This window comes from Crotalus tigris, unplaced genomic scaffold, assembly GCF_016545835.1.
Source record: "Crotalus tigris isolate CLP2741 ecotype Arizona unplaced genomic scaffold, ASM1654583v1 scf7180000020019.1302030, whole genome shotgun sequence".
In the NCBI taxonomy this organism is placed as follows: Eukaryota; Metazoa; Chordata; class Lepidosauria; order Squamata; family Viperidae; genus Crotalus; species Crotalus tigris.
Genome location: NW_024097821.1, coordinates 1,197,493 through 1,215,000, shown reverse-complemented (window position 1 = coordinate 1,215,000; position 17,508 = coordinate 1,197,493). Strand labels below are relative to the sequence as shown.

Sequence of the window (17,508 nt, the reverse complement as noted above, 5' to 3'; positions counted from 1 at the left end):
TTAAAAAGTTTTATTGAAAGTTACAAAATAAGCCCATTTACTCTCCCCCCAACCCCCACTCCTCAACTTCCCGGAGCCAAATACAGGGTATTTCAAACATATTAAACATAATCTAATTAAGTTAACAAATATATTAATCATAAGCTAAACAAGTTTAACAATTTATACAACAATAAAATCAGACTTAAACCTTAACTCCCTTTAAACCTTAATAACATATCATAAACAAATCAGTTTATAATCAATTGTTATATAATAAAAAAAATTAATTTAAATATTGTTAATAATACTTATTATTTAATCATAAAATAAGTGGAACTTTTCAGTTCCATATTTAATCTTAATATAATCTATCCATCTTCTCCATACCATAATATATCTTTCTTGTGTATGATCCTTTAAATAAGCAGAAATTTTAGGCATTTCTGCTAAGTTAGAAACCTTAAATATCCATTCTTCTAATGTAGGCAACGAATCCTTCTTCCAATATTGACCTATCAATAACCTTGCTGCTGTAATTAAATTCAACATTAAAACAGTATCTTTAACATCAAAACATCAGAGGCATCCTTATTCCGACTCCCCCACTAGACTTCTTCCTCCGATGGAAGGAACCCGCCTTCTTCTGTCTTTCTCCAAATAAAATCCCTTCAGAACCCATCAGCAGCCAGGACTTGCTTGGTGATATGGGAAACTGAGGCAGGCAGAGAAGTCGGGAGTGAATTGATCTCCGGATGAGCAGCGAGCAGCAGCGTAAATCAATATGGTGGGATGAACAATAGCAGGAAGGGATTATTCTGAATTTTTCTGCTTGCTTGAAACAAGTTGTTGGATAGCAAAACGGGGAATAACAGCCTAACAGAGTTGGCGGGGACCCTGGAGGTCTTCTAGTCCAACCCCCGGCTGGAGCAGGACACCCTACAATCAGGACTCAACTGACCATCACAACTGAGCGCATCATTTCCATTGCTAAGTGAGACAGTGGTTAGGTGAATTTTGCTCCATTTTATGACAGCTGTTAAGTGAATCACTGCAGTTGTTAATTTAGTAACATGACTGTTAAGTGAATCTGGCTTCCCCCATTGATTTTGTTTGTCAGAAGGTCAGAAAAGGAGATCACTTGACCCTGGGACACTGCGACCGTCCTAAACATGAGTCAGTTGCCAAATGTTCCAGTTTTCATCATGTGATGGTTGTTAAGTGTGAAATATGGTATTAAGCCCCGCCCTCTCTTCTCCTCTCCTCTCCTTCCTTCCCTCCTTCCTTCCTTCCTTCCCTCCCTCCCTCCCTCTCTCCTTGGTTCCTTTCCTTCCTTTCTTTTCTTTCTTCCCTCCCTTCCTCTCTCCCTTCTTTCCTTCCTTCCTTCCTTCCTTCCTTCCTTCCTTCCTTCCTTCCTTCTTTCTTTCTTTCTTTCTTTCTTTCTTTCTTTTCCTTTCTTCCCCCTCCCCTTCCTTCTTTCCCTTCTTTCCTTTCTTCCCTCCCTCCCTCCTTTTCTTCCATCATTTCCTTCCCTACCTCCCTCTCTCCTTCCTTCCTTTCCTTCCTTTCTTTCCTTTTTCCCCTCCCTCCCTCCCTGTCTCCTTCCTTCCTTCCTTCCTTTCCTCTTTTCCTTTCGTCCCTCCTTCCTTCCTTCCTTCCTTCCTTCCTTCCTTCCTTCCTTCCTTCCTTCTTTTCCTTTCTTCCCCCCTCCCTCCCTCCTTCCTTCCTTCCCCCCTCCCTCCCTCCCATCCATCCATCCATCCATCCATCCATCCATCCATCTCTGACACAGTGGGAAATTCATAGCTGGGTAACCGATGGTTCCATTCCTGCAATTCAGTTTGTATAATCTCATTATCAAAGCCTCCTCTCTTGTGTCTTTAGGGCTTCTGAATGCCACGGTAGTTCAAATATCACCCCAGGGCAATTTATCCACCAAGCAAGGAAGCACCCCACGGAGCTGCTTCAGCAGAGCTTTGACGACTTGGCTTCTGCTGTTGGGAGATAGCAGGGACAAAATCATCTTGTAATTTCGTTTAGTGTAGCTCAGTCCCATAACCTACTGGGAATCGGTTGAGCATGTAAATGCCCCAAACTAGAACGAACTTAATGAACTGAAAAACGAAGGAAAATAACCAGCTAGAACAGCACCTGTTGATGCCCAATCTGGGTTGACAACTATAGGTAAAAGTAACCCTCAAGTTACAGCCATTCATTCAAAGCTACAGCGGTGCTGAAAAAAGCAACTTTTGACTATTTTTCACACTTAATGATGGTTGCAGCGCCTGGGGTCACGTGATCCCCTTTTGCGTCCTTCCGACAAAAGCAAAGTCAGCAGGGGAAGCCAGATTCACTTAATAACCGTGTGACTAACTTAACAACTGCAGGGATTCACTTAACAAACGTGGCAAGGAAGGTCGCAAAGTGAGACAAAACTCACTTAGCCGCTGTCTGTCCAATTTGCAAAAATTCTGTCCAACTTTGCAAAAAAATAAATAAATAAATAAAAATATGCAGGGCAAAAGTTGACCAACCTCTTTTGAACATCCTTAATTTGGATATTCTAATTTATGGAGATAAATCCTGGGAGGTTAGCATGACTCTCTCAATAAGAACTGGAATTTAAAACTTTCAAAATGCTGTTGAACTTTGCAGTGCTTAAACAACCCAAAATTTTATGTTTTCCTCTATCTGAGAGTTGCAGGGGTCGGTGGCCCCGTTTTAAGCTAATTATGAAGATGGCTTTTTCCTGTTCAACTCCCACATTCTTTTGACTGGACAAATCTTATCATAAACTGGGTGACCTCTCCTTTTTAATTTATTTTTTAATCGTAACTATCCCTAGGGGATGCGGAAATGAGCTGGAATGACAATACAGCCAATAACAAGATCAACAGCAAAGTTTTTCAAACTTTTGAAAAGCAAACCAGATGAGAAAGTTCAGAAAAGTAGTCATTGAAAATTTATTATTATTATTAAACAGGAATTCAAAACACATTGGGAATATTTAACCCCCTTATTTACTTATTTATTTGTATTTCCTATTTCCTAATTGCCTAATTCCCTCGGAGAGGGAAATGGCAAAAAATAAAATGAAATACAGGTAGTCCTTGACTTACGAATATTCGTTTAGTGACGGTTCGAAATTACAACGGCAGTGAAAAAAGTGTTTTTTACACTTACAACCGTTGCAGTATCCCTGTGGTCATGTGATCAAAATTCAGATGTTTGGCAACTGGTGTGTACTTACGACGGTCGCCATTTCCTGGGGTCACATGATCCCCTTTTGTGACTTTCTGACAAGCAAAGTCAATGGGGTAAGACAGATTCACTTAACAACAGTGTTACTCTCTTAACATCTGCAGGGATTCACTTAACAACTGTGACGAAGAAAGGTCGTAACATGGGGCAATGTTCACTTAACAGTTGTCCCAACAGAAATTTTGAGCTCATTTGTAAGTAAGTTGGGGTCTACCTATACAACAGAATAGTTGGAACAGATTTTAAAGACTTTGGGGGTCTTCTAGTACAATCTACTGCCTAAACAGGAGACACCCCCCCCCCATTCTGGATAAATGGCTATCCGATTTCTTCTCAAAAACCTCCAGTGATGGAGCACCCACAACTTCTGGAGGCAGATTGTTCCACTGGTTAATAGTTCTCCCTGTCAGGAAGTTTATCTTTAGTTCTAGGTTGCTTCTCTCCTTGACTAGTTTCCATCCGTTGCTTCTTGTCCTGCCTTCAGGCGACTTGGAAAATAGCTTGACTCCCTCTTCTTTAACAGAGGGATAGAATCAAAATCACGTGAAGTGTTAATACCACTTTACAATGCCTTGGTAAGGCCACACTTGGAATACTGCATCCAGTTTTGGTCACCACGATGTAAAAAAGATGTTGAGACTCTAGAAAGAGTGCAGAGAAGAGCAACAAAGATGATTAGGGGACTGGAGGCTAAAACATATGAAGAACAGGAATTGGAGATGTCTAGTTTTAATGAAAAGAAGGACGAGGGGGACATGATAGCAGTGTTCCAATGTTTGAGGGGCTGCCCCAAAGAAGAGGGAGTCAAGCTATTCTCCAAAGTGCCTGAAGGCAGGACAGGAAGCAACGGATGGGAACTGACCAAGGAGAGAAGCAACCTAGAACTAAGGAGAAACTTCCTGGCAGTTGGAACAATTAACCAGTAGAACAACCTGCCTCCAGAAGTTGTGAATGCTCCAACACTGGAAGTTTTTAAGAAGAAATCGAATAGCCAATTATCCAAAATGGGGGGGGTCTCCTGTTTAGGCAGTGGGTTTTTAAGAAGAGACTGGACAGCCATTTGTGTTATATGGTATAGGGTTTCCTGCTTGAGCAGGCGGTTGGACTAGATGACCTCCAAGGTCCCTTCCAATTCTTGTTGTTGTTGTTAATTGCGAAGTTGTGTCCGACTCATTGTGACCCCATGGACAACGTTCCTCCAGGCCTTCCTATCCTCTACCATCTTTTGGAGTCCATTTAAGTTCACACCTACTGCTTCAGTGACTCCCTCCAGCCATCTCATTCTCTGTCGTCCCCTTCTTCTCTTGCCCTCCATCTTTCCCAGCGTCAGGCCCTTCTCCAGTGAGTCCTTCCTTCTCATTAGGTGGCCAAAGTATTTGAGTTTCAACTTCAGGATCTGGCCTTCTAAAGAGCAGTCGGGGTTGATCTCTTCTAGGACTGACCGGTTTGAATGCCTTGCAGTCCAAGGGACTCGCAGGAGTCTTCTCCAGCACCATAGTTCAAAGGCCTCCATTCTTTGGCGCTCAGCCTTTCTTATGGTCCAACTTTCACAGCCATACATTGCAACTGGGGAAACCATGGCCTGGACTATACGCACTTTTGTTGGCAGGGTGATGTCTCTGCTTTTTTGTATGCTGTCTAGATTTGCCATAGCTTTCCTCCCCCGGAGCGTCTTTTAATTTCTTGGCTGCAGCTTCTACTACTACTACTACTACTACTACTACTACTACTACTACTACTACTAAAATGTTAATAGTATTAATAGTATAGTATAGTATTAATACCACTCTACAATGCCTTGGTAAGGCCACACTTGGAGTACTGCATCCAGTTTTGGTCACCATGATGTAAAAAAGATGTTGAGACTCTAGAAAGAGTACAGAGAAGAGCAACAAAGATGATTAGGGGACTGGAGGCTAAAACATATAAGGAACAGCTGCTAGAATTGGGTATGTCTAGTTTAATGAAGAGAAGGATAAGGGGGGGACATGATAGCAGTGTTCCAGTATCTCAGGGGCTGCCCACAAAGAAGAGGGAGTCCAGCTATTCTCCAAAGCCCCTGAAGGCAGGACAAGAAGCAACAGATGGAAACTAATCAAGGAGAGAAGCGACCTAGAACTAAGGAGAAACTTCCTGACAGTTAGAACAATTAATCAGTGGAACAGCTTGTCTCCAGAAGCGGTGAATGCTCCAACACTGGAAGTTTTTAAGAAGAGACTGGACAACCATTTGTCCGAAATGGTGTAGGGTTTCCTGTCTGAGCAGGGGGTTGGACTAGATGACCTCCAAAGTCTCTTCCAACTTTACTACTACTACTACTACTACTACTACTACTACTACTACTACTACTATTACTATTATTATTATTATCATCACTACTACTACTACTACTACTACTACTACTACTACTACTACTACTACGACTACTACTACTACTACTAGCCTCCAGGGTCCCTCCCAGCCCTCTTATTCGATATTCTACTTTGGAAACAATATGGTGATGCAAAGCACAATTTTTTTCCTGATGGTGTTTTGTTGTTTTTCCTCTCTCCCTCTTCTCCAGAATTCAGAGAGATATTTGAACTCTTTGACCGGACTCCAAAGGGGGAACTGAAAATCACCTACGCACAGTGCGGAGACGTCTTGCGGTCCTGCGGGCAGAATCCCACCCAGGCAGAAGTCCATAAAGTCCTCGGACGCCCGAAGCAGGACGGTGAGACCTTCCTGAATGGAGTTGCACGGTGGAAATTCTGCAAAATTAGCTTTAGTGTGGGTTTTTTTTTCACCCTTTCTCCATAAGGTAGTCCTCTCTTAATAGCCAGTCATTTAGCGACCGTTTGAAGTCCCCATGGATTTTCTCAGAGCTGCTTATGACCCGGGTTCAAAATTCCAACAGCCACCCCTCGCCAGCGCAGTCACGTGATCCCAACGGTTTATGCTGGCTTGCATTGTTACCGTTTGCCCCATCCTGCACTTATGTGATCGTGTTTTGCGGGCGGGGTGGTGGTGTTGATTTCCTGCAAAGTTGGCATTGGAGAACATGGGTTCGTTTAATGACTGCTGCGTTCGCTTAATGACTTCAGCGTCCGCTTAACAACAGCACTTAATGACTCTAGTGTATTCTTAACTACAATCGTTTGCTTAACAATTCCAGCCTTTGCTTAACGACTGTGGTGTTCACTTAGTGACTGCGATGTTTCCTTAACAACTGCAGTGTTCACTTAGTGACTGTAGTGTTCACTTAACAACTGCAGTCTTCGCTTAACAACTAGCGTTCACTTAATGACTGCAGTGTTGGCTTAACAACTGGTGTTCACTTAACAACCGGTGTTCACTTAATGACTGCGGTGTTCGCTTAACGAGTGCTGCGTTTGCTTAAAGACTGCAGCATTTGCTTAATGACTGCAGAATTTGATTAACGACTGCAACATTCCATTAACAACTGCAACGACTTCCCTCCAGAAGTTGTGGGTGCTCCATCACTAGAGGTTTCCAAGAAGAGACTGGGCAGCCATTGGTCCAGAATTTGTCTAGAGCAGTGGTTCTCAACCTGGGGGTCAGGACCCCATTTGGGGTCGAATGACCATTTCACGGGGGTCGCCAAACAACGCAGTCTGCCATTTCCCCCCCCCCCCCTTTTCCTTAGCTGTGCTACTCCCTTTTATTCTATTGGCTTTTGAAAGCCAATAGAAGAGACTCTCTTGAATAGAGTCTAATTCTATTGGCTTTCAAACGCCAATAGGAATTGTCCAGGCTGTCTCTGCCCTGCTGAGCCCGCCAAAAGTCCCGTTCTGCAAAGGGTGCTGCACCAGTTGAGTAGTCCTCGACTTATGACCGGTTGAGTAGTCCTCGACTTACGACCGGTTGGGGGTCGCGGCATTAAAAAGGTTGAGAACCACTGGTCTAGAGACTCTCCTGCTGGAGCAGGGGGTTGGGCTAGAGGACCTCCAAGGTCCCTTCCCATTGTGTTGTCATTCTGCTAACCATTTGCTTTGCGGTGCTGTGGTGAGCCGTGTGGACGAAACGCATCTTTTCCCTCTTTTTGGCAGAAATGAACAGCAAGATGTTGGACTTTGACACCTTCCTGCCCATGCTCCAGCACATCGCCAAGACCAAAGACACCGGGACGTACGAGGACTTCGTGGAAGGCCTGCGTGTCTTCGACAAAGAAGGGAACGGCACGGTGATGGGAGCTGAGCTCCGCCACGTTCTGGCCACCCTTGGTAAGAACGACGCTTATGAGCCACGTTTTCTTCTTACTCAGATTTGCAGCAAAGGTGCAAACAGGTAGTCCTCCCCTTACGACCACAATTGGGACCCGATTGCTAAGTTAAGGTGGTTGTTCAGCCAGTGTGCTTGATTTTTTTTAGCCTTTTTTAAAAAGCAGGTTTTTTGGGGGGGAAATTACCGCAATTGTTAAGGGATCCAGGTGGTTGTTAAGCAAATCTGACTTTTCACATTGACTTGGCTGGCCGCAAAGGGTGATCACGTGACCCTCGGATGCTGCAACCATTGTAAGTACATGCCAGTTGCCAAGTGCCTAAATTCTGATTGGATGATTATACTGTATGTCAGACATGTCAAACCCAAGGCCGGGGGGCCGGATGTGGTCCGCGAAGTGGTTTCATGTGGCCCGTGAAGCCATCCTGGAAACAGTGAGGGAACGGCCCCCGCTGCCTTGACCCTGGCCCAAGCTGGCCGGGAGCCAATGTACAATTTTGGGGTGGCCATCCATGCTGAAACGCATTCAGTCTTAGCTCCACAAGGCCGTCTGAAAACAGCGAGGGACCGGCCCCTGCTGTGTCGGCCCCGCCCCCTGGGTGCATGCTGGGGAGGGGTCCCCCTTTGTGAGGAATGAAGAAATGGACCATGCCTTGGCGCTTGCCCCAATCCCACCCCCTTCTGCCAGAGACCCTCAAATCTGTCCCACTCCTGCCCAGGACCCCATGACGTGAACGATGTAGAGCTGGCCACGCCCACTCAGTAGGCCACACCCACTCCATCCATGCCCACCCAATAGGCCACACCCACCCTGGCCACCACCACCCACCCCCCCGAGGGCAACCGCAGTGCTGATGCGTCCCTTAGTGAAATTGAGTTTGACACCCCTGCTGTAGAGACACCGCAATGGCTGTGTTTATGTATTTTTGTATTGATTGATTTGATTTTTATAGACGCCAAACAAGTCTGGACAAATTCATGATTGAAACGTCTATTACAATTAAAGATTTAAAAACATGTTAAAACAATAAAATCAGTCAAAAGCATTACAGGTAGTCCTTGATTTATAACAGCTTGTTTAGTGGCCGTTTGAAGTTATGACGGCAGAGAAAAAGCAACGTGACCGTTACGACCGTTGCAGCATCCCCGCAGTCACGTGATCAAAATTCAGACATTTGGCCACTGACTCACACTTACGACCGTTGAGGACTGTGTAAAGTTTGAATCTTTTCATTCTGTCCCTTCCCCTCTTAGCAACAGGAGGTAAATCCTGTTCTTCTGAGTAGCAGGGCCTCTGAAGTCTTCAAAGACCCATGAGAATTCACTTTTAATTATGTTCTTTTTTTCCTCTGTTTTTCAGGAGAAAGATTAACAGAGGAAGAAGTTGATAAATTGATGGCGGGTCAAGAAGATTCCAACGGGTGTATCAATTATGAAGGTCAGATGGTTCCTCAGGAGATTAACCTTTTTTTTCTACATTGAGGTTGGGGTTGTGACCAAACTGAGCATTGATGTTTGCCCTGGGATTTGACCTTCTTGAGAAATGATTGGGGGGGGAGGTAGATTATAAATTACTTTATGAAAAAGATCAATGTCAATGGAAGGATGGAATAAATGATGGCTCACAAGTTCCTGTCCAGACGTGAAGTGATATAAATAATTCAGATCCTCTAAGTGATTTTAAAGTCCACATTGGGGATGTAAAAGGAGGGGGAATAATACCTACCATGCAAAGGCATCATCAAATCTTTTCAGATTTTCAGGACAATTAGAATAGAATAGAATAGAATAGAATAGAATAGAATAGAATAGAATAGAATAGAATAGAATAGGAAATAGGAATAGAATAGAATAGAATAGAATAGAATAGAAATAGAATAGAATAGGAAATAGGAATAAAATAGAAATAGAATAGAATAGAATATGGAATGGAATGGAATGGAATAGAAATAAGAACAGAATAGAATAGAAGAAATGGAATATGGAATACAATGGAATAGAATAGAATAGAATAGAATAGAATAGAATAGAATAGAATAGAATAGGAAATATGAATAGAATAGAATAGAATAGAATAGAATAGAATAGAATAGAATAGAATAGGAAATAGGAATAGAATAGAATAAAAATAGAATAAAATAGGGAATAGGAATACAATAGAAATAGAATAGAATAGAATAGAATATAGAATGGAATGGAATAGAACAGAAATAAGAACAGAACAGAATAGAATAGAAAAAATGGAATATGGAATAGAATAGAATAGGAAATAGGAATAGAATAGAATAGAATAGAATAGAATAGAATAGAATAAAAATAGAATAGAATAGGAAATAGGAATAGAATAGAATAGAATAGAATAGAATAGGAAATAGGAATAGAATAGAATAGAATAGAATAGAATAACAGAGTTGGAAGGGACCTTGGAGATCTTCTAGTCCAACCTCCTGCTCATTTCAGACAAATCAACTGAGATACCTTAAGGGAGTAACTTACAGAATGGATCCAAAATCTGGGACCAGAGAAAATGAGATTTGGGGAAAATGTGGCTTGCTTTAAGGCTACTGACTGCTGTTGTGCTCCTATTCTACTGCTGCTGCCACCGTGGTCACGTGATCTTCATTTTCAGTGTTCCGTGACAATTTCCCAGTCAGTCTAGCAATCCTTCACTCCCTTCCCCAACAGAGCAGCAGCCACTTACCTATCTCCTAGGGAGGGAAAGGAGGGGGGGAGATAGGAAGGAAGGAAGGAAAGAAGAAAGAAAGAAAGAAAGAAAGAAAGAAAGAAAGAAAGAAAGAAAGAAGTAGCTCCCACTCATTCTATTTCTCTGCTTAGTTAAGCAAATACCCCTGAAACAACGACCCAATGGGTCACATATTTTCTAGTGACGGTATTAAAAAAATTTGGAAGCAACCTGGCAGATTTGGGGATTTATAATAGGCAGAAAAGTGGCATTCTTGCAATCATTCACAACACCCCCCCCCTTTTCTTTTCCTGTTTATTTTAGCCTTTGTGAAACACATCATGGCAAGTTAAATGGCAGGTAAGGGGGTCCTTCTCTTAATCCTCCTACGATTCCCTTTTGCAGGATTGTTTACCTATTCTCCAGTCTCACCCTGGGAGCCGATTGAGGCTTAGATAATCCAGCAGGTTCCTCTAACTCAGTGGTTCTCAACCTTTTTAATGCCGAGACCCCCAACCGGTCGTAAGTCGAGGACTACTCAACCGGTCGTAAGTCGAGGACTACTCAACTGGTGCAGCACCGTTTGCAGACTGGGACTTTTGGCGGGCTCAGCAGGGCAGAGACAGCCTGGACAATTCCTATTGGCTTTGGAAAGCCAATAGAATTAGACTCTATTCAAGAGAGTCTATTCTATTGGCTTTCCAAAGCCAATCGAATAAAAGGGAGGAGCACAGCTAAGGAAAAGGGGGGGAAAAATGGCGGACTGCGTTGTTTGGCGACCCCCGTGAAATGGTCGTTCGACCCCAAATGGGGTCCCGACCCACAGGTGGAGAACCACTGCTCTAGCTTTACGTAGCCCAGAAACCCTGATTTGTTGCTGTCGTTTCTTTTCCAGTCAAACCGAAGGAAATACAAGCAGTCCTCAACAGTCATTTAGTGACTGTTCAAATCACAACGGCACTGAAAAATGTGACATATGGCTGTTTTTCACAGGAACAACCTCTGAGGCGTCCCCCCATGGGTCACGCGATCGAAAATCAGATGCTTGGCGACTGATTCATATTTACGACGGTCGCAGTGTTCCAGAATCAAGTGATCCCCTTTTGCGACCTTCTGACAATCAAAGTCAATGGGGGAAGTCGGATTCACTTAACAACCGTGTCTCTCACTTAACAGCTGCAGTGATTCACTGTGCAGGTTGTAAAATGGGGCAAAACTCACTTAACAAATGTCTCACTTAGCAACAGAAATTTTGGGCCCGATTGCAGTCATAAGTCGAGGACTTTCTGTATTCTCATTTTCCATCCTTGCAGCCATAACAAAGTCGGCCAGCGAGTTCTGCTGAGGTGGAAGGAACAGATGTAAATGCAAATTTAAATCTAGAAATGGAGCTGAAACCAAATGAATATTGGGGATAAATCTAGAGAAATCCTGAAGCAATTCGAATCTAAGTCTGAAATCATATACAGCTAGTCCTCTCCTTACGACCACAAGTGAACCCAAAATTTCCTTTGCTAAGCAAGACAGTGGTTAAGTGAGTTTTGTCTCAGTTTACAACCTTTCTTGCCACAGTTGTTAAGTGAATCACTGCAGTTGTTAAGTGAGTCACATGGCTGTTAAGTGAATCTGGCTTCCTGCTTGTCAGAAAGTCACAAAAGGGGATCACGTGACCCCGAGACACTCAACTGTCTTAAGTACACGCCAGTTGCCAAGCCTCTGAATTTTGATCACGTGACCACGGGGATGCTGCAACGGTCGTAAGTGTGAAAAATGGTCATAAGTCCCTTTTTTCACTACTACTGTAAGTTTGAATAGTCACTAAATGAATTGTTGTAGTCTGGGTGAGATGCACCCTTTGTATCCCTGCGTGCAAAACAATGATGTAGTCACAGGATATTCCTCGATTTACGACCACAATCAGGGCCCAAATGCCTGTCATTAAGCAAGGTGGTTATTAAGTGAAGTCCAATTTTGTGACTTTTTTCGGCCAAGGTTGTTAAGTGAATCATTGTGGCTGTTAAGTGGCCCCCGCAGTCATTCAAAAAACGATGGAGACGGAGAGAGAGACTTTTGCAACCAAAATTTCTCCTCTTCCAAAATTTCTCCTCTTCGTTCTAGACGGTTTTTGTGTACTCCCATCACAAACTCTGAAGACGGGGTTTTGCGTTATTTATTTTTTTTACAATTCAACAACCAGCAACTCTTTGCCCCGATCTTGGGATGACTCAGAGGCCGTGTTGATATACATTTTTTCCCCCTCCCCTCTTGGGAAAAGTTTGACCGAGCTTTTTCCTGCAAAAATGAAAATGTGTGGGTACATTCCCCAGATAAAGAAGAGAGAAAACAGCCTAATTTTGGCTTTATCGGTTCCTGTTGTTTGTCTGCTCCAGTTTGCTTATCACCTCCAGCTTCCTGGTCCTCTTGGCCAGTCGGGTCTGGAATGACTCAAGTTTTGACGGGCTCAGATTGGGGTCCTTATCTCTTCTTCCCACGGAGCCCCACAGAGAAGGGGAAGCAACGAAGTGAAAACTGAGGCTGCGTTAATTTGCTCAGGCCTCCTTCCTTGCTTCCTTCCTTCCTTCCTTCCTTCCTTCCTTCCTTCCTTCCTTCTTTCCTTCCTTCCTTCCTTCCTTCCTTCTTTCCTCTTCTTCCCACCTTCCCTGTCTCTCCTTCCTTCCTTCCTTCCTTCCTCTTCTTCCCATCTTCCCTGTCTCTCTCTCTCCTTCCTTCCTTCCTTCCTTCCTCTTCTTCCCACCTTCCCTGTCTCTCTCTCTCCTTCCTTCCTTCCTTCCTTCCTCTTCTTCCCACCTTCCCTGTCTCTCTCCTTCCTTCCTTCCTTCCTTCCTTCCTTCCTCTTCTTCCCACCTTCCCTGTCTCTCTCCTTCCTTCCTTCCTTCCTTCCTTCCTTCCTCTTCTTCCCACCTTCCCATGTCTCTCTCCTTCCTTCCTTCTTTCCTTCCTTTCCTCCTTCCTTTCTTCCTCTTCTTCCCACCTTCCCTGTCTCTCTCCTTTCTTTCCTTCTTTCCTTCCTTCCTTCCTTCCTCTTCTTCCCACCTTCCCTGTCTCTCTCCTTCCTTCCTTCCTTCCCTCCTTCCTTCCTTCTTTCCTCTTCTTCCCACCTTCCCATGTCTCTCTCCTTCCTTCCTTCTTTCCTTCCTCTCTTCCTTCCTTCCTTTCTCTTCTTCCCACCTTCCCTGTCTCTCTCCTTCCTTCCTTCTTTCCTTCCTTCCCTCCTTCCTTCCTTCCTCTTCTTCCCACCTTCCCTGTCTCTCTCCTTCCCTCCTTCCTTCCTTCCTCTTCTTCCCACCTTCTCTCTCTCTCCTTCCTTCCCTTCTTTCCTTCCTTCCCTCCCTCCCTCCTTCCTTCTTCTTCCTACCTTCCCTGTCTCTCTCTCTCCTTCCTTCCTTCCTTCCTTCCTTCCTTCCTTCCTTCCTTCCTCTTCTTCCCACCTTCCCTGTCTCTCTCCTTCCTTCCTTCTTTCCTTCCTTTCCTCCTTCCTTCCTTCCTCTTCTTCCCACCTTCCTGTCTCTCTCCCTCCTTCCCTCTTTCCTTCCTTCCCTCCTTCCTTCCTTCCTCTTCTTCCCACCTTCCCTGTCTCTCTCCTTCCTTCCCTCCTTCCTTCCTTCCTTCCTCTTCTTCCCACCTTCTCTCTCTCTCCTTCCTTCCCTTCTTTCCTTCCTTCCCTCCCTCCCTCCTTCCTTCTTTTTCCTACCTTCCCTGTCTCTCTCTCTCCTTCCTTCCTTCCTTCCTTCCTTCCTCTTCTTTCCACCTTCTCTGTCTCTCTCCTTCCTTCCCTTCCTTCCTTCCTTCTCCCCTTTTTTTCTCCCTTCCTCCTCTTTTCATTTTCTTCCACTTTTTTCCTCCCTCCCTGCCTCCTTCTCCTTCCTTCCTTTCCTTCCTCTGTCCCTCTCTTCCTTCCTTCTGCCTATCTCTCCTTCTTTCTCTCTTTTTTCCCTTTCTTTCTCCTTCTCTCTTCTTCTTCCCTCTTTCCTTCCTTTCTTCCTCCCTCCTCCCTTCCTTATTTTCCTCCCTCCCTCCTTCTTTCCTTGTTTCTCTCCCTCCCTCTCTTCTGCCTCTCTCTTCTTTCTTCCTTTTCCCTCGTTTATTTCCCTTTCCCTTTCTTCCTCCCTCCCTCCCTTCCCTCTGTGTCTCCTTCCTTCTCTTTCTCCCTTCTCTTTTCTCCTCCCTTTCTTTCCTTCCTTCCATCCATCTTCCCTTCCCCTTCCCCTTCCCTGTCTTGAAACCATGCAACTGAAGCCCCCCTCCCCTGCATTTGACACGACACCCCCACAGGAGGGATGGGGCTGCTGGACTGCACCTGCTTGCCGTTATTTGACCCACTCCCCCTGCGGACACTGCAGCAAAACCAAAAGTAAAAGAAGAGATTAAGCAGCCGAGCTCCTGGCCAGGCTAAGGGGTCCCCCTCTGTCTTGAACCCACAGCCGCCCTCTCCCTTCTGCTCCAAACTGCTCTTTGCAAAGACCCCTGTTTGCGTTTCTTTGTCCGGGTTGTGTGCTTGCCGGCTCGTGGATGCTCAGCCCACCCACGGATTCTGCTTTTTTTTTGCACAGGTTGCATCCCCATGATTAGAGGCAGCAATTTGTTTCCTCCACGCCCCCCCCCCTCATTTATTTTTGTGAACAGCCCCCCCCCCCCCCGCCAGTCAAGCACTCACCCGGCTCCACGCCTGGAAAGCCGCCAGCTGAGAAATTGGCCATTTCCCCAGTTTTTAAGGGTTTTCAACTACTGACTGGGAGCAATTTGGAGAAGATGTGAATTTACTGTTTTCCTTCTCTCTCTCTCTCTCTCTCTCTCTCTCTCCCCCTGTCATCTTTCTTTCTTCCTTCCTTCCTTCCTTCCACCCTCTCTCTTTTCCTTCCTTATTCTCTTTCTTTTCCTTTCTTTCATTCCTCCCTCCCTTTCCTTCCTTCGTTCTTACTTTTTCCTCCTTCCTTTCTCCCTCCCGCTTTCCTTCCTTCCTTTCTTTTCCTTCCCTCTCTCCTTCCTCTCCTTCCTTCTCCTTCCTTCCTTCCTTTCTCCCTCCCTCCCTCCTTCTCTTCTCTCCTCCTCTCTCCTTCGTCTCCTTCCTTCTCCTTCCTTCCTTCCTTCCTTTCTCCCTCCCTCCTTCTCTCCTCTCCTCCCCTCTCTCTCCTTCCTCTCCTTCCCTTCCTTCCTTTCTCCCTTCCTCCCTTCCTCCTTCTCGTCTCTTCTCTTCTCTTCTCTTTTCTTCTTCTCTCTTCTCTTCTCTTCTCTTCTCTCCTCCCTTCTCCTCTCTCCTTCCTCTCCTTCCTTCTCCTTCCTTCCTTCCTTCCTCCCTCTCTCCCTCCCTCCCTCCCTCCTTCTCTTCTCTTCTCTTCTCTTCTCTTCTCTTCCCTTCCCTTCCCTTCCCTTCCCTTCCCTTCCGGCTGGGGAATTCTGGGAGTCAAAGTTCACCCATCTTCAACTTCCCAAAGGTGGAGAAACAACATTTTTAGTCCTCAATCTTCAATCACATTTAGGGCTAGAATTTCCGTTGTTAAATAAGGCAATTGTTGAGTGAGCCATGCCCAAGTATGCAACCTTTTCCATCACAGTTGTTTAGCCAATAACTGGAACCCCAGGGAGTGAAGTAAAGGTGGAGTAATGGAACTAACGAAAGTGGAGTAAACATGAACTGCAGAGAATGGAGAAGATGTGGAGCAGAGTCTACCTCGTTTATGTTGGCTAACTCTTCATCTTTTGGTTTTCAGGGTTGTTTTCTTCCCTTCGGGACGGAGGTTTTGGATATCTTCTGATGGACTTCTGTCCTTCTCCACCTAGTTACTCCTCAGTCCAACACTACTATCTTTTCCTGTCCTGCCTGCCTGGCTCCACAGCAGCCACCGACTTGCAAATTGTATCTCCCCAGCCTCTGAGGAAGACTTCGCTACTCCTCATTGGGACCTTGCAATATCTAAGGTCTCTGCAGGATGCAATTTGCAATTACACTGCCTGTACTACCTGTAGTAGTGAGTTTACTACTCTGAAAATTGTTTCTTGAAACGATTAAAAGTGTTGACTATGACCCTCTCATGCATCTATTAAATCTACTTGTTAGTAGTAAAAGAACACTTTATTACTATAAACAACCTCCCTGTTGTATCTGCCTGATCTACCTGTACGTGGTATACCTGTTCTAGTAAATGAATGTACTCTGAGTAATAACCCTTGTAATTATGAACAGTAGCAGCGGTCTACCTATATATATTACACCTCCTGCCTCTAGGACTAAATGAGTAGTTTACTACTATGAGTAACATTTCTTCTATTAATAATTTCAATTATATTCCACCTATCTATTAAATTTACTACTGTAATAATACATAATTAGCTTATTACTATGAAAAATAATTCTGGTAACTTAATAGTTTTAACTATGATCCACCCATATGCCTATTACATTTTCCTATAATAATAAATGAGTAGCTTAATACTAGAAATAATAAGTTTTATAACTATTAATGGTTTTAGCTACAATCTTCTTATACATTGATTATATCTATCACCAGCAGTAATAATTACTTTACTAATATGAGCAATAATCTTTCTAATAACTTCAACTACAATACACCTACATGTTTACATCTACTATCTGTAGTAGTAAATGAGTAGTTCACTGCTATGAATAATCCTTGTAACTATTAATGGTTTCAACTGCAATACACTTACATCGATAGCATCTTCTAGAAGTAGCAATGAATGAGTAGTTTGCTACTAATTTATTACTAAACTACTAGTAGTTTACTACTATGAATAATAATCTTTATAAGTAACTGTTTGCTGAGCAGATTAGAGCAGATTAGAGTTTCTTCCTATTTTTTGCAAATCTTTGTTTGGAGAAGCTCAGCAAACATGGCGTAAATGAGGATACGAGGTCTTGTGTGTTGGTATGTGTGTGTGTGTGAGTGAGTGTTGGTGTGTTTCTGTGTGTCAGTGTGTCGATGTGTAAGACAATTGGCAAGGCGATGGATGGAGTGTTGTGGTCGCAAGTATTCAAAAGTGGCACCACTTGTATCACAAAATTCAATTTGCACCTTGATTCATTCAGAATAAGTAGTTCTCGACTTACGACCGGTTGCTGAGCTACCATTCACTTACAACCTGGATCCTTTCTGACAGTCACAAATACCCCCCTCCCACTCCGCAGTCATGTGACCACATTTCGGATTTACGTCTGTTGGCTGTATATCCCATGATCAGGTGTGCACATTTTACGACACGGTTACTGAAAACCCCAATTTGTTTCTAGTTTTGGGAACTAGCGAATGATGTGTTCGTACTTATGACGGCTGTGTTCGCTTGATGACCAGCGCAAAAAGGTCATAAAATCAGGCCAGTTCTGTGAC

The 17,508-nt window shown here is 44.1% G+C and overlaps 1 protein-coding gene across 1 annotated transcript in view; it reads left to right on the top strand.

The window, feature by feature from the left end:
* The window catches only part of MYL3 (myosin light chain 3), a 28,706-nt gene extending 12,519 nt beyond the window's left edge, over positions 1 to 16,187 (top strand). Inside the window, exons 3-7 of the mRNA XM_039365240.1 lie at positions 5,804 to 5,953; positions 7,290 to 7,463; positions 8,822 to 8,899; positions 10,469 to 10,504; positions 15,874 to 16,187. Coding sequence (XP_039221174.1) covers positions 5,804 to 5,953; positions 7,290 to 7,463; positions 8,822 to 8,899; positions 10,469 to 10,497 — 431 coding nt within the window. The 3' untranslated portion in view covers positions 10,498 to 10,504; positions 15,874 to 16,187. The remainder of the gene's footprint in view (positions 1 to 5,803; positions 5,954 to 7,289; positions 7,464 to 8,821; positions 8,900 to 10,468; positions 10,505 to 15,873) is intronic.
* Positions 16,188 to 17,508: the final 1,321 nt, after the last annotated feature.